Source organism: Oryzias latipes, chromosome 13, assembly GCF_002234675.1.
Source record: "Oryzias latipes chromosome 13, ASM223467v1".
Taxonomy (NCBI): Eukaryota; Metazoa; Chordata; class Actinopteri; order Beloniformes; family Adrianichthyidae; genus Oryzias; species Oryzias latipes.
In genome coordinates, this window is record NC_019871.2 from 14,662,437 (window position 1) to 14,683,667 (window position 21,231).

At 40.8% G+C, this 21,231-nt stretch overlaps 1 protein-coding gene across 1 annotated transcript in view; it reads left to right on the forward strand.

Annotated features, from left to right (window-relative positions):
* The window catches only part of arhgap35 (Rho GTPase activating protein 35), a 58,962-nt gene that overhangs the window by 33,859 nt on the left and 3,872 nt on the right, over positions 1–21,231 (forward strand). Inside the window, exons 2-7 of the mRNA XM_004075657.4 lie at positions 4,654–4,730; positions 5,370–9,202; positions 13,231–13,375; positions 17,617–17,694; positions 19,126–19,257; positions 20,551–20,656. Of these exons, the coding sequence (XP_004075705.1) occupies positions 5,477–9,202; positions 13,231–13,375; positions 17,617–17,694; positions 19,126–19,257; positions 20,551–20,656 (4,187 nt within the window). The 5' untranslated portion in view covers positions 4,654–4,730; positions 5,370–5,476. The remainder of the gene's footprint in view (positions 1–4,653; positions 4,731–5,369; positions 9,203–13,230; positions 13,376–17,616; positions 17,695–19,125; positions 19,258–20,550; positions 20,657–21,231) is intronic.

Sequence of the window (21,231 nt, forward strand, 5' to 3'; positions counted from 1 at the left end):
TACATGGCCTGATTGAATTTTTTAAAACAAATGATGCACCCAAACCAGTTTTTATTTTTACCAGGGCAACAAGCTATAGACATCAGTATTACATATGTTGGCAAATATCTAAGATACAGCCAATTTAGCATGATAGCCCTTGTGCTATCTTAGATGACCCCACTCTTACATTGACGTGTTCTCCCTACCATGACAAAGGTGGATAAAGGGGGAAAGAGTTCATGTAATCCATGGACACCAGTGAAGATCACAAATCGTTGAAGAAAAAAGGTTCAGCGCACTGTCTAGTAGGGGTCTAGATGATCCCTCTCCCAATGTTAAAGTGTCTAAGATAGCACAAGGGTTAATAGAGGATGTCTGGCTGAAATGAACCGCACTTGCACACCCGCCAGTTTCAAACCAACTGCCCCAGCAGCTAAGGAAGGCCTCATGCTGGTGGAAGATTATGATGTGATGCTAAAGACAGATCAGCCATTCTCCCTCAACAAAATATTGGCATATTTATTAAGCTCTAACTTATAGTCTTCTCCAAACCTGCCCCTAAACCACTTGTAGGACTGTAGGCTGAATTTGCATGCACCTATCTGTTATTTAGCTCTTTGTTTGTGCTAGCATTCTAGTTTGGCTGGAAGGCAGATAATACCTGTACTGGATGTCTTGAGTGTTTACACAAATTATTACAGCAGGAGTCCAATGTATTTTAATTAAACCAGCTAACATTTGTGGGATTTTAGCTCAAGGTTGGTAATTGTGAAGATTTTCCTTGTAAAATTCCCCAATTTATTAATGCCAATAGTATTTATATCAGATCAGAGTGGCATCAAAAGATACTTTTGTAAAATATTTTATCTTCACAGCTAAACTATGTACATATTAAAAGCTTAACTAAATGTTTACTTAAACATGTTGTAATGTGACTTGTACTACTTAAACTGTGGTGTTTAACATCAATGAAAATAATTTATTATTCATTCCAAAGTATTCCTGTTTTGGCATTAGAATTCTGATTTGATTTTGTCATCTATTTTTCCATTTTGAAATATTCAAGTGTATTAGATGTAAAAAAAAAAAAAGCTAATTTAAAATGCAGTTGTCCTACAAAGAATTTGGAAAAGGAAATCTGCACTTTGTTCACTTGATAAATTAGTTTCCATTTAAAAAATATCTGTGGGGGGAAAAAAGTTTGTTTTTGTGACTATTTTGGCAATTCTGATCAACTTTAAAACCATTCGAATGAAAAAAACTCAACAATCCATGCAGCAGCCGACACAGAGGTAAAACTGACTGATGCAACACAGCAGACATGCAGACACTTGGACAGCAAAAAAAAAGTGCTCTCTGAATTACACAAGAGCCAGTGGAATTAAAGGGCATGATGAGCAATTCAGTTCATCCCTGGCAGTGGGAATTAAGAAGCAAAGAGAGTGAAGGTCCACAGATGAGCTTTTGTGCCAGAGGATAACCCATGCTTGTCTGTCTCTTTGGCCAGGCATGTAAAGTAACAGTTGTTGTTTACACTGCATCGTCTGTTGAAGAGGAAAATACAGAAGGAAGTGTCTCCACATTTAACATGCACATTTTACTGACGAATAGCATCACACCCTTAGTCATTATACAGTGATTCTTCACAAACTGAAACAAAAAATGACTTCAAATTCAGTCTGCTAAGCTGTACATGCTAAGACACTGCTCTGTCACCTATAATGTTGTTTGCTTTCATTTTGGAAGCTGATGACCTTTGGAGTTCCTTTTTCTAATCTATGAAACCTCTCTGTATAAGCACGATTAGGTTTTTATGGAAAAGATTGAAAACTTGAAATGACTAACATGTGACCTTTGTTTAGACTTCCAGCAAGGACTTGATTTTACATTATAGTCTGTCAGATAAGATTGTGATGTCAGCTTTCTCTGTAGTATATGGGGGTATCTTGGAGCTTTTAGGTTTATGCTTTTGTCACACTCTGGCTTTTTTCCTCCTGATGTCCAGCATTGTTTTTCATCACTCTCCGTTGTTTTTTTTTTTTTTCACTTGTTGCCGTCCTAGTAGATGTTACTTTATATCTACAGGCCCCAAATGAGGAAACTGAACGTCAAGCTATGATCTGTGTGTAATCCTGCCAGTTGAAGGATTCGTACAACATGTTTTAAGAAGGAATTATTCCTAGTTTACTAAAACATAATGTAAACTGAAAACCAGTAGAATTAAGAAAATATACTATTGTTTAAATATACTATTTTATTGTATCAATGTTTTTTAATACATTTGACTACATTCGAAAGAGCAGCTGCTTTTATTTCATATGGAAATGTCATCGCTGGATCATACAATACAGTATCCTTACTTGTGAGTTTGCTAGTAAGAGGATGCTGAAAACATGGCTAATCTGCAGAGTTTTAATATTCTCTGCCATGTATGCAAAAGACAGGTGGCTGCATCATCATTTTTTCTGTAGATGCTTCACAGTTTGTGTACCAAATTTGCTCTGCACCACTTGGATTTTCATATTTTGGAATTTTGCAGCCCCATTTTTCTTATTCTGTCTGTGACAACATACAAAAGCATAAAATTATTCTGTCTCCATGTGTCATTAGCACCTTAAAACTCAACTCTTTATCCAAGAACTTTAAAAATACTGGAGTGCAAGTCTCAGAAAGGATTGTAGATTGGAGTGTGTTGAAAGAGAGTTGTAATTTCATGGGAATTCTGCATGATGATGGTAAATTTTAAGTTTTAAAAAACAAATGGAAATCAGAGTGGACATACAACTCCACATCACATATGCAAATCTGAACCTATCTATACAACAGTTTTAAACCTAAAGTATTGCACTTGGATATTTTTTTACCTCAAAGAATAGAGGGGAAGACATTTTGTCCCTATCATTCCTTTTAGTGAAGTGCTTTGTGACTGTTTTATTACCCTTCTTCTTGTTACTGTTCTTTTTTTTTTAGACTTTTATAATTCTATGCAACTTAATGCCTTTCTAAAAAGCCAGACTTTCCCCTTTAATACATTTATTTGAATATGGCTGACATAGACTCCTTGGTTTAAGGTAATGCTATCTTGCAAATGCTTGTTTTTCCTTGTATTGCAAGAATGCAGCTACCCTGCTAAGGCGACATGTTCTGCACTAAGGGGCTTTAAAAACAGCCTCTCCCCTGCTGCCCTTTTGCAACATGTGTGATGATGAACTTCTCAAACTGTTGCCAAAGATCTGGCTCTAGACCTCACTCAACCCACCTACCCCCCACCCCCACAGATATTCCCTATCTTGCCTGGTTTCTTTTGCCCTTGTGATGGGCTGTGACCTAGATAGTGACTGTTAAGCCCGATCTAAATAGTCTTTTTAAAAGTGTAAACAAAACGTTTGCTTCATACTTATGGAAGAGAGGAAGTCAAATCAGAAGTAAAACTGAGATGTGCACACGGGGAAAATTATTTACAGTCCTTTTAGTGATTGCACAAGACCATAGTGCTTAAACTGGTTAGACACTAAACTTTAATCCATCCAAAAGTGACCTGACAATGTCCTGCCCTTCTAAAGTTGGTCTACGATTATCATCAAAGTAAATTGTGCCCCATTCTTCAGTTTTCTACCCTTTGACTCTCACTACCTTCTAGACCTCCACGTGCTCTATGTTTTATTTTATTTAGTTTAGTTTCAAGGTCAAAGGCAGATTAAAAGCCTCAACTTTTCTCTTCCTTAGTCCTTTGCAGGCCAAAGCTTAATGGCAATGGTATCCAGACACACGTGCACACCAGGACCAGGCCCCAGGGTGGACTGGGAGGCGGTTTGCATAACTATCCTGCAGGGAAGCTGTAGCACAGAGCTAAACAGACCAGACTAGCAAGGGCTGTTGCATTTTAATGAAAAAAAATCAAATGATTGTGGTCACTTAGTTTTAGTGTGCATTTTGTTCTATATCTGCAGCTTTCTCTTTGTCTTCATAGCTTGTTGCCTTTGTCTTAAATCCCCACATTGCTTATGACAGAGGGAAATACTTTCACGAATAAAACCTTAAGTTTGTTTGCTTCTTGTAATGACATGCCCTTTAGATAGAGAACAATGCTCACAGAAATGTTTAAGTGAGTTCAAAAGTGATAATGTCAGTAGTGTTTCTAAGAGCACAGAACTTGAAGAGGTTTTTGCCAATATAATCCTTGTGTGATAAGTTAGTCCTTAAAAAAAACCCTGTACATTGGAGGGCTATCCAAATATACTCTTCTGCTTGCTGTCGAGTTTACCAAGCTACATCAAATTTGTCATTTAGATCGTTTGTTCAGCACATATTAAGTTATGATTCATTGGCTGAATGCATTTTCAGTTGTTCTGGGACCATAGCAACATACATAAAGCTGTTTCTTTGTAGCTTTTTTAGTCATGTTTAGATGATATACCGGTAAATATTTAGATAATAAATTGCCCCCCTGTATGGTTTTTATTTGGTCAATACTATAGTGCAAATATTTTCTAATAATAACATGACCTTAGAAGCAAGTATATCAATACTCTCATAATGCAAAAAAAGAACATGAAAAGCCAACAGATGCATGTATTTAGCTAATTCTATAGACTGAAACTCTTTTTTGGCTTGCACACAGGGCTTTTGGGGAGTCGGTCACAAACTCTAATTATGTTTTCTGTTTTACAGATTTGGAAGATTTTGATGTCCTGCAAATTGTGTCGTCAAAAAAGGCTGGCTGTCAGCTAAGACTTCTTGTTTGTTTGGTATGTATGCCTTTGTGTTGCTTGTACTGCCTTGATTTATACTGTCTATTTTGGTAAAATATTTAAGCTGTTAGCGATGGAACATTAGCCAACTTTGATGTGCTGGGCAAGAAAGCAGAAAAACATGGCTGAGATTGAGATATGATAGTCAGCTGACAGCCTATGTGAACTTAGAAAATGCAAATGATTTTCCCTAGTTGGCCAATTAGTAACTTTAGTTCTGGAACACTTTTTGCGACCGTGCGTGTGTGTGTCTGTATCTCATTTTAGGTTACCAAGGGCTTAGTATCTTAATATGCTTTTTTCCTCAATCGTACACTTCTGTATTTTTCCTACAATTATGAATCTCTTGCACTACTTTTATTTTACTTTGCAAATGAGTTGACTATACTTTAAATGTCAGCTAATCAGCCAAAACGCACAAAATATCAACAATCATAGGAATGAACTCGGAAGACACCATTGCTATCACTGCAGTGTCATCTTGACTCTTTCTGAAGTCCTTAATAGTACTGGTTAACATTTGCGCTTTTTGAAAGCTGATTTGAGTTTTCATGAAACACATATACCTCAAGGATTTTGCTTCTATAAACTCACATTTGCTAATTTCAATTCTTTCTCTTTTTATCTATTATGCAGGGCCAGACCCGCCCAGTGAGCTGCCCTTGCATGGAAACCTCTTGGAATTTTTTCCCTCTCCATAAAGTAAAGCACCAGCATGTCAGGATGAGTCTTCATCAACGACGATGATGGCCAAAAAACAAGATGCTCGGGCACCTATCTACAACTTGGTTGTGGTTGGGCTGTCTGGCACGGAGAAAGAAAAAGGCCAATGTGGTGTTGGGAAGTCCTGCCTGTGTAACCGTTTTGTACGGCCGAGTGCAGATGACTTCTACCTGGACCACACTTCTGTTTTAAGCACCAGTGACTTTGGTGGCCGTGTGGTGAACAATGACCACTTTTTGTTTTGGGGAGAACCAAGCAGAACATTGGAGGAGGGGCTAGAATGCCGCATGAATGTGGTGGAGCAGACAGAGTTCATCGATGACCAGACATTCCAGCCACACCGTAGCACAGCCCTCCAGCCGTACATCAAAAGAGCAGCTTCTAATAAGCTGGCTTCAGCTGAAAAACTGATGTATTTCTGCACCGATCAGCTAGGGCTGGAGCAGGACTTTGAACAAAAACAGATGCCTGAAGGCAAGCTTATGGTGGATGGTTTCTTACTTTGTGTGGATGTTAGTAGAGGTATGAACCGAAGCTTTGAGGATCAAATGAAGTTTGTTGGCAATCTATATAATCAGCTTGCCAAAACTAAGAAACCTGTGGTTATGGTTCTCACCAAATGTGATGAAGGAGTTGAACGCTATATTAAAGATGCCCACACTTTTGCCCTCACAAAGAAGAACCTACAGGTGGTAGAAACATCAGCACGCTCTAATGTCAATGTTGATTTAGCTTTTCTCACACTGATTCAGCTAATAGACAAGAGTAAAGGAAAACCCAAGATTATCCCTTACTTTGAGGCGCTGAAGCAGCAAAGTCAGCAGATTGCCACAGCCAAAGATCGCTATGAGTTGCTTGTCAACCGACATGTAAGGAGCCACAATGAGACTTGGCCTTCTGTCAGCAGCCGAATGCAAACAGCTACGGATTACAAGGACTACGTTTTTCTTGAGGGAACACCTAAAGCCAAGAAGCTGTTCCAACAGCATGTGCATAGACTGAAACAAGAGCACATAGAGATGCGAAGAAAGCACTACCTTAGTACTCTACCACAAGCCCTGTCTGCATTATTGCCGGAGTTGGATGAGATTGACCACTTGAGTTGGTCTGGAGTTCAGAAAGTTCTAGAAACAAAAAGAAACTTCTCTCAGTGGTTTGTAGTGCTAGATGATACACCATGGGAGATCACCGCACACATCGATAACATGGATGATAATAGAATTCCTCAGGACCTCTTGGAGACTCCAGCAGCTCAAGTTATCTATGAGACGCACCTGGAACAACTAAGAAATGAGCGCAAACGAGCTGAGATGAGATGGGAGTTTAAGGAAAAGCTAAGTATCTCTCCTTTCATTACACCAGGGAAGCCATGGGAAGAGGCTCGAAGTTTCATCATGAATGAAGAGTTCTACCAGTGGCTTAGTGAAAATGAATACTTGGATATCTACAACAAACACCAGAAGGAAATCATAGATAGGGCCAAAGAAGACTTTCAGGAGTTGCTCCTTGAATACTCTGAGCTCTTTTATGAGTTAGAAGTGGATGCAAAACCAAGTAAAGAAAAAATGGAAGCCATTCAGTCTCGGTTGTGTGATGAGCAGAGATTTAAAGCCCTCCAGAAGCTTCAAGCAGAAAGGGATGCCTTGGTACTAAAGCACATCCACTTTGTGTATCATCCGACAAAAGATACCTGCCCGAACAGTCCTCATTGTGTGGACAGTAAGATAGAGCAGATATTGGCCTCCAGATTCCCAACTCGCTACCCATCATCAGATAGTGCAAGACTGGATGGGGGAAGGACAGAGCGGATCAATCTTGTCCTTCTAGGAAAAGATGGGCTGGCCAGGGAAATGGCAAATGAAATAAGGACTCTGTGCAACAGTGATGACCGATACATCATAGATGGCATTAAGTATGAGTTAGTCTTTCGGCCTATAGAAGGCAATGTGCGCTTGCCAGTCAATTCCTTCAGCGTTCCCACCTTCACACCTCATGGCTGCCTTTGTTTGTACAATTCAAAGGAATCTCTGTCTTATGTTGTTGAGAGTTTAGAGAGGCTCAGAGAGTCAACTATAAGTAGAAGGGAAAAAGAAAACACCTTATCTCAACTCCCACTACATCTCCTTCTGGTTACCAAGCGGGGGGTGGGTTCTATAGGAGACATTGGAGGAGAAACGGCTCAAAGTCTTATACAACAAGGGCAACAGGTAGCTGCAAAGCTTCAATGTGTATACCTAGACCCTGCTTCTCCTGGGATGGGCTATGGTCGCAACATCAGTGAGAAGCAGATTAGCCAGATGCTGAGGACTCTCTTAGAAACAAGGAGAAACACTAGGAGTAGCTCCCCTCTGTTACCTCCTCCATCATCTATCTTGAGAGACTCTCATTCCCAGCCAATTCTTGAGACAGATCCAAGAATTGTCATGTGCCTGATGTGTGGAGACACATATGATATTGATCAACTCCTTGCTCCCTTCCTTTTGCCCCAGCACTGTCGTCCCATGTCCAGTTTGAGCAGTGGCACATCTATTTTTCTTAATCTCAACATAGGAGGCCAGAGGCAGAACATAGAGCTGTCACTGCTGTCATTCCATTCCTCATTCTCCCTTCGCAAAAGTGGACTGGTCCATGGCTTCATTGCTGTTTACTCTGCTCGCCGCAAGGCCTCTATGGAGACATTGTGTGCTTTTCTCTGTGAGGTCCAAGACATCATCCCAGTACAGTTGTTGGCAGTAGCAGAGAGTCAAATGGAGTTGTCAGACTCTGAATCAGCCAAGGAGCAAGTAAGTGAAGGAGAGGAGCTTGCACGTGAAATAGATGCCCGGTTTAACACAGTGATATGTGGACATGGTGGTGTAGTTGGGGGGCTTCATAAGATAGACCTTTTCCAAAACTTCTTTAAAGAAGTGATAGAGAAGCGCACTATTGTCGAGGCCACGCACATGTATGACAATGCGGCCGAGTCATTTAACAATGAGAGCATCAGCCCTCGCTGTAGCTCACCCAGTCCAGTTAACATTATAGACTCCGAAGATGATATTGATCCATCACCACCCTGTCTTCCACTCAGGGAGGATGGCAGTCTCAGCTCCCATTTAGGAGGCTTTAAGATGCCCGATCTCGATTCAAACTACACCTTTTCTGTTATTTCTGAGCTCAACACCTTTGAGAACAAACTGAACAGCAAGGCTCCTCCGCAAGTAAAGCCCAGGCCTGTCCGTAAGGTCAATCTCAGTCCCTTTGTGGATCAGCAAGGAGGCAACCGACGTACCATGTCCCAAGCTGTCTCTGGGGCTCCAAGTAGTGATGGTGGCTATGATCCTTCTGACTATGCTGAGCCCATGGATGCTGTGAACAAACCTCGAACAGCAGAGGAAGAGAATATTTACTCTGTCCCTCACGACAACACACAGGGCAAGATCATCACAGTTCGCAATGCCAAAGGCCACACAAATGGAAGTGTTGGGGGCAATGGATCAGACAGTGATGTGGACACCAGCTCTCTGGAGCGTAGGAGAAATTTACCTGCCATTGGGGTAAAGCCAAAGCTATACAGAGACAGATCTAAACGACTTGGGAGGTTCAGCAGTTTTAGGGCAAACTTCTCCATGGGAAGTGATGATGAGATGGGAGGTCAATCCAAGATTAGCCTTGATGAGGGAGGAGCTCAGAAGGACAACTCCGTTGAAGAAAGTGAAGATCCCAAGAGAAGAAATATTCTCATGAGCCTTCGACGAAATCCAAAGGTTAGTGTTTGGGCATGTAAAGGATGCATGTGCTATTAGGATTTATCCACACAATGTTAAGCTTCTAAAAGCACATTATTATTTTTAAGAAATTTGATTTTGAAGTTGGGAAATCCTTCTCATTTGACTTAGGAGCATACATTTTTTCAATACATGTTAAAATCTCTTCATAATAGCATGAAAAATACTATTCCTGTGGGATTTTTGAGGTTTTTAGCAACTTGAGAGAGGAGTTAGTTGCAAGAAAAAATATTTATATTATTAATAATTCAAGTATTGTGAGATTTCAGCAAATTGCTCACTTTTTTTTCATGATATTTTTGGTTCTATTGCAGTTGAAGTAAAACCTATCGCTATGTCCGAATTCCCACCCTAACCCCTACGTAGTGCACTCTATAGTGTGTTCACCATTTTGTAGTGCTGTCCAAATCTACAATTCCCAAGTCAAGTGCTCGAGAAATTTCCCAGAAGTCTTTGCGAAAGACCAGTGTGCATCGATGCTCACTAGATCTGCGAATATAGACCACAATGCATGCATTGGAACAATTTTTGCCAAAAAACTTTATTTAAATGTAATTTTTTAATAAATCATCAACATTTTTATATTCAGAAGATGGTGGACTCATAAATAATCATCACAAAACTCTTGTATTATTTTGATTTTAACTTCGTGAAATCGATGACGTCATATCGCTTTTAAAATTTAGCGCACTACATAGTGCCGCACTAGACAGTTTTTTAGTAGTTAGGGGTTAGGGTGGGAATTCGGACACAAAGTATCTATTTGTACAGCCATGATTCTACATTTTGTATTATTTACTACTGTCTAAATATTTCTAGTTTCTTTGAGGCTGAGTCCTAAAAAAATAAGTTGCACTGTTTAGGATCTTCTCATAAAATTTACAACTAGCTAGATTGTTAGATGGACAGGGTTCTGTCTGTATTCCCCAATACTAGAAAACATCCGGCTCTAATGAATAGTAACAGACCCACAGTGCACTTGATGCTGCACACGTGGAAAAAAAATCCCCCCCCCCCCCCCTCCCCCCCCAAAAAAAAGGTTAAAATGAACATTAAACCGTATAATTGTCTAAAATGAAGTTTTTTAGTGATAAACAGCAGTGACAGCTTTCGGCAAAGTCTGAGTAGTTTTCTGTTTACTTTTGAGGCACTACATTGAAGTATGTGCAAAAGCTTGTCAGTGTGTTCCCAGGACCTCCAATTCGTCCTTGTCAGTTTGGCTTTCTTCGCTTCCTTCCTTTCATTCTCTCCTGTCCTTTGTGTTTTGTCTGCTCATCTTGCTGATTCATACTTTCTGCCTCTTACATTCCCATCACATTCTTTTTATGCTCTCTGCGGGCCTCTCTTTCCTGTGCTCTTCGTTTGTGGTTGTTTTTGGTTTTCTCTCTACATACAGGTATCTCACCCTTCTCTTAGCTTCTGCTTCCATGTGTCCTGCTCCTTTCCGTCACCACGTCTCACCCGTGATGTGCTGATACTTGACCTTTCACTGTTAGCTTTATCAGCCTGGTATGTTGTGCATTCACACACATGGTGTGGTAGAGAAGTACCAGCTAAACAGGAAATGCAGCTGCATCTATTGCACTTGCACGTCTCTGATAATTTCCATGGCTGCCAGGAGTGTAGAAACTAATGTGTATGGTAAATGTTTTCACACGGTCAGTGATGGTTCTAGTACCTTCATGAAGATTGTTTATATATTGTCTCCTTGCTGTCCTTTGTTTTTATGTTGTCTGGTGTTTGGGGGAAAAAGGATGACTACAAAACAAAATGGTGACATAATTTTCTTGTCAGATAGAATATCGAATGCAGTTGATAGCTTGGTTCAAGTATTATCTTAGCAAGCAGACAAGTCCCAGAAGGGTTTGACTTTTATCTGCCACAGTCTTCTAACCCTGGACTAGATAAAAGTTAGATCAAATAAGGATCACGTGGCATTGTCAAATGTGACTATATTTGACATATTTTTAAATAAATTCCCAAGAAATTTGATAACAGAGGAATGGATCTTAGCCAACTTTTAGTGTTCTTAAAGCCTCTGACTTGGAACTGCCCAATCCCATTCCTGGAGATCTACCTGTTTTCCAGCCCTAACTTCCTGCTGAGCTGCTGATTAGCTGACTCGGTTGTTTCCAAGTTCTGATTGACTGTACACATCTGATCCAGGTAATCGGCTGTATGAAGTGCAGGGAGAGCTGGAAAACAGGCAGGGTCGTAGATCTCTAGGATTGGGCAGGCCTGCTTTAACTTAACAACAAACCATTGATAGTTCTTATACATATAACTTTAATTGTTTTACTTTTAGTCAAATGGTAGAATTGCATCAACTAGTTGTTATTTGCTAAACCCTAAAAATCCCTGTAAATATTTATTTAGTCACCTGGGAGGAATCTTTTCAAACTATTTTCTCAATAGACACCTTGATAACAGTTTGTCATTCTAAATTTTACAAAATAAAAACTATTTTGATACAAATGCTTTATACTGGACCCATTTTGAATTCAGTCTTTGCCCCAGTCGCCTTTTATCTATGAGGGCCTGAAAACATTTCCTCTTCGTCTCATGCAGCTTTTGTTTGAAGCCTCCTCAGGCAGCAACAAGAATGTTTTAAATTCTTCAGTCACCTACTCAGTCTAGTGTCCTCTTGCAATAAATAAAAGGGAGGGGGCAGCTGAGGCAACGGTGAAAACACAGCTGTAAAAAAAAAATAAAAATAAGGCAACGGAAATAAAGATTTTGGCAGGACTCTGGCAGGAGCTACAGCTTCCAGTCTGTGGACATGCTCACTGTTATGCCTTTTAATAAGAATTTGTTTTGTGTCTTTAGTGGTAGAGACAAGCTTGTTGTTTTAGCTGTGGCAAGATATCCTGCCTTAGTCAGCTATGAAAGGAGTGGTAGGGAGTAAAAAAAATTGAGGGAAACAAAAGGGAGAGATTAGAGAAAACCGGTCCAGAGGAAATCCACTGTACTGTGGTTGGAATCAGACAGGTGATCCAGTCATTGCCAGGATGATCCTTTTGTCCTCCATTTATAAAAGTTTCTATTTTCTTTATGTTGTGTTTTTGTATACATCTGGTAATACAAATGCATTCTTGACATGTTTTTACGTCACACACACTGTACCAATGAAAGTGAGTATTTAGTTAGTAACCGGCCTTGTGAAAGAAAGTATGTAAAGCATAGTCCAAAATGATATTAGGTTTAACTGTTTAAATCAAATGGAAAACAAAGGGCTTTTTGGCTGATGTGCCTGTGCCTGTATGTGCTGTTAAGTCTTTGCACTAGACTAGAGGATTGCAGTGTGGCTGTTATCTGGAGCAGAGGGCAGGCTGGTGTTTTTTTTCTCTTCCCCCTCTCAAAGAGCACCTCTCTGGTGCTCCCCTGTCTGTCAGGCCTGCGCTGCAACCACAGTCATTGTCCATCCAGCCATGCATCCCTGATTTACCTCCCAGTCTGCCAGAGCAGCGCTGCAGGGGGAGGTCGACAGACTTACTAGAGATCCAGGCCTCTGGGATCTTCAAATCATTCCCACTGAATGTCATTAAAGCACAGTACAATTACTGCTGATGCTTTAAGGTTTCTGGAAAGGCAGACAGAGACAGTTCGTGTGTAAAAGAGGCCTACTTGCTGGAAAATAAAATGAGCTTGAAGGTAGTTAAACAGTAGATTGGAGGGTTTGATGCTGTACTGCTGTACAGAAGACCACAAACAACTGAGAATGTCAAAGGTAACAAAGAAGAGACAAAGTACAATGAGAGTCCTGATGTAGATCTCACTGAGACGCAAAACAGGGTTCAAGACAGGAACGTATGAGCACTGATCAGTTTAACTTTATAGGAATGTTGAATGAGTGTGCATGAGGGCGTGTTTGTCTTTTTGTTCAGGAAACATAAAAGCAGATTCTTAAAAAATGGTTTCATTCTTTTGGAATTGAATATTTATCTGAAAAGGCAGTCTTGGATAATATTCTAGATCCCTGAATGCTCTTGTATTTCTTTTTCCTTCAGAAACCAGCACGACCTAGACCTAGGCATTCTATCTCAAAGCCCATTGAGAGCAATTACTTCGGCATGCCACTGGCCTCTGTGGTCACCCCTGAGAGACCGATCCCAGTCTTTATTGAGAAGTGCATCCGCTTCATCGAAACAACAGGTAAGCGCTGGCTTTGTTTTTGTTTTTTATGTGCAGAGTTTATGGAATCCACAGTGAAGAGTTTTTTTTTTTTTAGTTAGTCTCTATGTGGGCTGCAAATGACTTTTTGTTTACACTGAATACATATCTCCTTTGCTATGCATTTTTTTTCTTATCTTAATCTTTTACTTAGGTCAGATTCTTGCTTACTCTTATCGCTCCTAATTCATCTACATTCCTAATTAGTTCTTTATGTCCATGTTGAAATATGAGAAAGTGATCAGTCTTTATTATCTTATACCAACAAAAGTGCGGAGCACTAAGTTGATCTAATATCTTTATCGAGTCTAACTAGTGTCTTGTTCACTTATCAGGTGGTAAAAACGCTTTAAAATCCTCCTTTTTCCAAATTCGCAGGAGATGACGCCAAAACGGAACAACAGATTTGTTTGTCACAGACTAGCTGGAATGTATGCTCACAACAATGTTGTGCATCGAGTATATGCGTCAGTATCTCAATTATCTAACTCCATTTCTCTGTGAGGACACAGATGTGCTTAGATAGCCTCCTCTAACCTTGCTAGCCAGTTGCCAAGATCCCAGGCCCCCTGCCAGGCTGCTCTGGTGCCCCAGTGCCCTATGACTGCCTGCTTGCTTCTCATTATACCACCAGCTGTCACACCAAACCAGAGGAGAGCTTTAATGCCTTAATAGAGTCTGTTGCACACATTCATTATTCTTGGCTGGGCTAGGATTTTACATACCCTCTATCCATTAGAGGAACATGTCTTTGGTTTAATGTACACACTAATGGCAAAACATTTAATTTCATTATGTTTCATAACGCAAGTTGAATGTGTGCCTTTTTTTTTTTGCCACGGCATGGCTGTTGCGTACTGACATGCCAGTGCATTCCGCTGTAATCTCTGTCCCGATTAAAGACTCTGCATTTGTGGATTACTGTGGCCTTACAAAACATCCACCTCCTTCCTGCGTGTGGGAGCATAGGGGCAAAGCTTCAGATAACAAGGCATGAGGTTTGGCCTCTCCCTGTTCAGATGTTAACTGGAACTGTTAAAGCAGTTGCTTCTGGACAAAGCAGAAAGTCTGGTTTAGTGTTCATTGTGCACACACCCTGCTGCATACCCATGAGGGTGTATTAGTGGCTCCTACAAATGGATTTCCCTCGTTTTATCATTGCTTGCTTATCCAATCTTTCGAGTAGTGTCCTTGTTTTTCTCTTAATCCACCCGTCTTCCTCTCTCCATCTTCCCTTGTCATGTTTGATTCCTGCAATTTGCTTCCCAACCCGTTTTTTAATTCTTCCACTTTCCTTTTGGTCACCTTTCTAAATCTTCCTTTTTTGTCTCTCCTTTTTCCCGTTGTGTGCTGCCTCTTTTTTCTCTCTCTCTCTTTCCTCTCCCCAGCATGCTGAGCATGCATGTGTCTGGATGTGTTGTAGCCTAGGGGCCTGCCAGGTAGTGTTCTGCCCCCCAAAAGGTGGGCCGAGAGTGTGGTTTCATCTGTTTTCCATGTGTGTTTAGCTCTTTCCGGCCTTATTTTGAAGCTTGTATATGTGTTAAAATCACGACCTCACACAAACATCTGAGCAACAATGGTATATGTGTAGCTGACGCGTTCACAAACGACCCCAACGCACGCGGCACACTCTCAAAGGGTATTTATGGGGCTGGAAGGGGAAATGAGGCACAATTAGCCACTTAGCTGTGATTGTTGTTGCCATAAGTCTGATTTTTGTTATCTAATATCGGTGGTTGTGATCTCTGAGCATAATAGCCATCTCAGGAAATTACCATACGGCGCTAACACCGCAAACCATAGCGCCACAAATTTATCACTGATCTGACCTGATAGCAATAGGCTCTGACAGACTGACCCTGGATCTGCTGCTTTGACCTACATTCTTTTTTCTTATCTCCTGCAAGCGCGACTGCTGCTTTAATTCCCATGTAAATGTTACAGTAAACCCTAATCACATATATTTTTGCAGGATTATTTCGACTCCGTCAAATGTTTTGAGTGGGCTTTTCTAGTTGCCTCTTTTGTAGCATGCTCTCTCTGTTGTCTTGCTTGTTTGTGCTTCATAGCTCCTTCCCTTTTGCTTTTGAGAATAATAGGAGTGGATGTGGCATTTTGTGTTATTTTCATGCATTGTGAGCTTGGAGAAAAGCAGCCGTATAAAATCGATCCAAAGTGACTGCTGTTATCTCCTGTCAGCTCAGGTTTTTTCATACCATGGAAGTCGCTGGGCGCACCACTCGTGGCTGAGGAGGAGATGAATGTGTGTTAGCATGCGCAGACATATCTGCCGGTAGTAGGAGCCTCCATAGCGACGAAAAGGGCAGCACCCAGCGACTGGCTGTCTCCATGGTGAACTGTGAAATCAGCCTCTGGGCTGTTGAACCCAGAAGGAGGCTGGGGTCTGAGCTGATGTGGGATCAGCTGGTGTTGTCAGGCAGCAACACAGTCACTGACTGCAGAAACAGCTACACTCGACTTTGCTGCTGCATTTTGAACTTCTTCAGGGCTTTTTAAAACTGAGACTTTTTTTTATTACATTAACAGCTTGAATGTGTGTGTGGTGCAGAAGCTAACGAGCTTAGCTTTTTTATCAGTCCACTTTTTTTTTTGTCTTTCCTGTTAGTTTATGTCTCTTTCCTTTCTTGGCTACATTATTTTCCAGTTTATTCACATCTGTCCTCATTCTTTGATTTACATTATTCTATCCTCAGTTTATCTTAATCCATTCGAGATGTCATGTTTCCTTGCTGATTTTGTCATCCTCCAGTCCTATCATTTACACTCCCCACCTCAATACTCCCTTTCACTATCCACCCACCCATCCCTGTTCTCCCAGTGTCTGGCCGACCACTTTTGTGGGTAATTGATTGGTGGAAGGAGTAGATCGATGTTGTATGCCATGACTGAGAGCTTTCTCATTTCCTCCCTGCCTCTCCCTTTCTTGTCTTCTTTTTCTGCCACTCCCTATCACCCTCACTCGCTCCCTTTTGATTTCTCTTTGCCTCCTGCAGTTGCCTCCAAAATGTGAGAGGATAAAGGTTTCAATTGATGGGAGGTGCAAGTGGTTATCTTTCTATGAGAGGAGGAAAATATTGATGTCAAAAAATGCTGCAAGTTTTTTTCTTTGAGTGCGACTTTGGCATAGTCTGACTTATCAATCAGCTTTTATGTGTTTTATGCCAAACATGTTTACTAAATACTACCATAATTGGTTTCTTGTGGGGTTTTTGTCATGAAAGTGAAAAGATTAAAGACATTTTATTAAGTAAAAGTGAACTTGAAGTGTTTTCCCTTTAGCACAGCAATTCCCACTCAGTTTTTAGAAAGATGCCCATTCTGACCCAACTCTCTGCATTTGCCCAGACTTGGGACCCCCACCAGAAAAGTTGCAGTTACTTGCAGCCCCTGAAGTCTCAGATGATCGGTCATCTGAGGACTAACCAGGTTCATACCTGCATAGTTTGTGAGCTGGGTCATGTCAAGGGGGACGTGGCCTGTACATTATTGGACTTCTTTAACTAAACTTCTTGTTATTCAGATTGCAAACTTCTGGTTTAGTTCTTTTTTTTTAGTCTTCTTAAAAGTCTTAAATGGTTTTTAAGCAATAACCAGCTAAAGAACTTGCAGTATATTAAAAAAAATACTAATTGATTATTGTTCTCATTAGGTGTTTTCATTTTCTTTGAGTGGATTTCATTCATTTTAGATTCTACTTTGTCATCTTTTATGAATGTACTCTGGATCTACATACAATCTAGAGTTCAGCTCAACTACAAATATTAGAGACTTTTATTTTATTTTTTTCCTTTTTGCTTTTTTGAAAAATTATACCAAAATATTGACTTTGCTTTCCTAAAATAAGGGGGGTGTTTGCTCTCCCCAAAGGAAAAAATACCTCACTTTTTTAGTCTCGGGCACTCGTGAATCACTGAATGCTTTTAGCAGGTCTGCAGGACTTCTTTATGGGTTTGGTAATATTGTTAATAGTGTGACAGGAAAGTGGAGGTGCGGCAACAGCCTGAAATAGCTCTGCTTTTTCTTCCTATCGGAGTCCATTTGTGCTGTTCACAGCACTGTTTTGGTGTGTTGTGCTGTGTATACATGATGTGACCTAACAGAATTTATAATTACCTTATATTGTGTTGTTCCCAAAAAGCAGCTGGAAGAAAAAAAACCCAAAACACTGAGGTTGAGAGCCTTTCTTTTCCTGTTTCTCTCAGGGCTGAGCACGGAGGGCATCTACAGAGTCTGCGGGAACAAGGCAGAAATGGAGAGCTTGCAGCGGCAATTTGACCAAGGTGGGTCACTCATGCATCAGAAGAGGGTAGAAAATGCCTTTTTAGTGATTGTCTTTAGGAGTCTGGACTTTCCTGAATTGTCAAAAGGGCTTTCCGCTCCAATGAGGGTTGGCTTTCACTTTCTGCTTAACAGAATAGCTCTGTGATCAACCTGATCTGGTGTACATCGTCACGCTCTGTGCAGATCTTTGTTAAAGTTTAAAACAATTTTGACACATTTATCACTCAGATGGCAAAAATACAGGGTTTAGGGTAGTAAAACCACTTTAGATGAGTTAGACCAGGTGAGCAAAGAAAATGTGCATGATATCCAGTTTAGCATTTGTCTTTTTTTGTCACTTAAAGTTAAAGTTAAAGATCCAAGAACCATTTACGCATTGTTGAATTGAGGCGTTCTGTTTTTTTATTTTTTATTTTTTAGAATTGAAATTGGCAGAGCTGTAATTTAAAGAGCAGAGTTCAAAAGATCAGGCTCCAGGATCAGGACTGTCTGTGCCAGCATGACGGCGGCTTTAAGATTAATCAGTGGAGAGAAAGTCAGTTAGTTTGATTATTCTTTATCCACAGAAGCTGTGCACACACATCGAGACATGGCACTCTGATAAACAGAAATGCAAAGTGCTCCCCTAAGAACCTTCAGCCTTCATTTTGAGAATACTCCAAAGAAGATCAGAGGAGTAAAAGCCTGACTTGTGCATGTGTCGGTCTGATGCAGGCTATTAATTGGTTCCAGATTGGTCTGGGTAATGAAGAGGTGTATGGTAGGTTGAGGTGGCCTTCATGCGTGTCTGTGAGTGCTCACCTGCTCGGCTGAAGCAGAGTCCAGCTCAGATAATCAGACTTGAAGTCCTGTGTTTAATCATCCTCTACTTCAGGCTCATGGGAGCAAGACAATTACAGGTGAAACTGCAGCACAGGTGTCTTCAGAGCTTCAGCGGAAACCTTTCTGAAGAATGGATGACTTATTATAGGAGAAAGCACTGAGCCTGAATGCTGTCACATTGAACACACTTGTCCTCAACCAAAAAAACAAACTCTTGAGCTTTCGCTCTCTTTTTAGCACCTTTATCTTTGTTGTAAAAAAAAAAAAAGTGAGAGAAAAAAAACTTTATTTTTTTAGTTTCCTTACAGTAGTTGCTGATTTACTCTTTAGGCATTTTCTACTGCTTTATTTATTTATTTTATTCTGTTTGTTTATTAACCAAGCTATTCAGATAAGTCATTTATTTATAGAAAAAGTCTGGGGGAAAAAACAGGTTGTTAAACAACTTTTCCATTTGAAATGAAAAAAAAAAGAAGAATTTTTTTATGCAGTTTTATTGGGATGTCCTAAAAGTTATTTCCTGATAAAGCATTTATAAATGTTACAAACCAGCTGAAGTATTCATGTATTTGTTGTGAATTTCTCCTAATGTCTCTTTCTCTGGCCAGACCACAATCTGGACCTGGTGGAGAAAGACTACACAATCAATACTGTTGCTGGAGCAATGAAGGCCTTCTTCTCCGAGCTCCCTCAACCTCTGGTGCCCTACAATCTGCAGGCAGACCTGGTGGAGGCTTTCAGTGAGTTTGTTGGGAATGAAGCATGGATCAGGGAGGAACTCCTCACTAGGAGTTTCATTTTGTCTTCCAAACATTTTCCTTCGTTGTAACTTTTCTTTAAACTAATAAGCCAAGCTGCTACAATCCAATTCCCTCCGTGGGGAAAATTGGATTTGCCACTTGTTATGGAATCAGAAGAGAGTGGAAAAGCATGGAGGGACTTTTGAAGGATGTGGGAATGACTGCAGATGGTGATGGAGGGATGCAGGTGCAATGATGTCTAGATAAAGTCATGAGGAAATTGTCGTAGGTTAGATCAAGGAGGCTGCTCCCGCTCGCTCCCTCCTCTCTTTTTCCTCTTTGTGTCCTGTAATCTGCCGGAATGGAGATTTAAAGCGTAGCTTAGTCTTGCACAGTGCCACAGAGATTTACTCCTTTCCGCCGGGCTGCTGTCACTCAGCGAGCTCGGCTGGCGTGCGTGCGAGTGTGTGTTTTTCAGCGGGCCCAGCGAGACCCTTCATCCGTGACAGAGACCCGATAAAGCTCCTGCAGTCCGCCACAATGGAGGAGACGCATGAAAAAGGGAGAAGGGCGTAAAACAGTCTGTAGAAAATTGCAGATGTGGTTTAGAATTTTTAGGATTACTCTGTAAAGCAATAAGAAAAGGGAGAACCCGGTGCTGATTCTGGTGTGCATCGCCACAGTGATGTTACCTTTAAATAAGCTGTACAAAGTTAGCTTTTGATGAGCGATGATGGATGTGCAGCGGGAGGAACTGCGGCTGTGTAAAGTTATCCTGCCTCAAATCTGTTTCTGATCCACACTGACCTCATTGTGGGAATACAAACTCCGATTCTCTGCTTGTAAATCATGTTTGTGATGTGCAGGAGAACATCTGCTGTTCTCACTCTTGCGCTCACACACACAGGGGGATGGAGCGTGTTGCCTGGTGACGTCAGCTTTTCTGACTCATTCCTCTTTGGCATCAGCCTCAACACGCCCTCTGTACGTGTGTTTGTAAGGCTTTGCTGTAATCTTTAGGAGACTGTTAAGGGTGGATGCATGGTATGTTCCTCCACTGGAATGTGTGCGGTCTCTGTTGGGAGTTCCTCCTCTTGAAAGTGTCATTTCAAGTCCTTTAGAAATGTGTGTTTTAGTGTAAAAAAAAAAAACATGTTCATCATGAGAAAAACTGTTCAGCCGTGGTGAGCTGTGTCACCCCCCTCCTATTCCTTTTCTTTCTTCTTATTTTTTTTTCCTTCGTCTCGTTTTCCTCTGGCCTCTAACCTCTTGTCTCTCTCCACCATCTTTCAGAGATCAATGATAGGGAGCAGCGCTTTCAGACCATGAGGGATATTCTGTGGCGCTTCCCCAGGGAGAACTACGAGCTCTTCAAATATGTCATCAGCCACTTGAACAAGTGAGTAAAGGGGCGGGGCCAGAGGCGGCAGCACCAAGTCAAACCACCTGCTGGTGATGAAGCCAAATCAAACTCGGATTCACTCGTGATCTGTGTAAAGCCACATTCATGGCTGCTGGATCTAAATATCAGTGAGAAAAATGATTCATTTCATAGTAATAACTGATTGTGACCTCAGTTTGAGTTTTTTATCCCAACACTTCTCAGAAGAACTGGGGACAGAAAAAAATGATTTATTTTAGATATTTTAATACAAAAATCTTTTTTCTGAGACACTAGTCTCTAGTCTGGCGATGATGAAGCAGGGTGCTCATCATAGTCTTCATCAACTCTAACCTTTTTTTGGGGTCTGTTTACATTTCCTGTCTTTCCTTTTGCAAAATACCTAAACAGTCGCTCAGTTGACCGCGATAGATCTGATGGGTCATTTAAACATGGCAACTCAACAAAGGGAATGCATCTTTGAGGCTGATTTGTGAAGAACCATTCAACATAACAGATCCTTTCGTCTCGGGACTAAGTACGACTATCAAATTAAAGGCTGTTGGTCTCAAAAGGGATCCTAGTGGACCTGA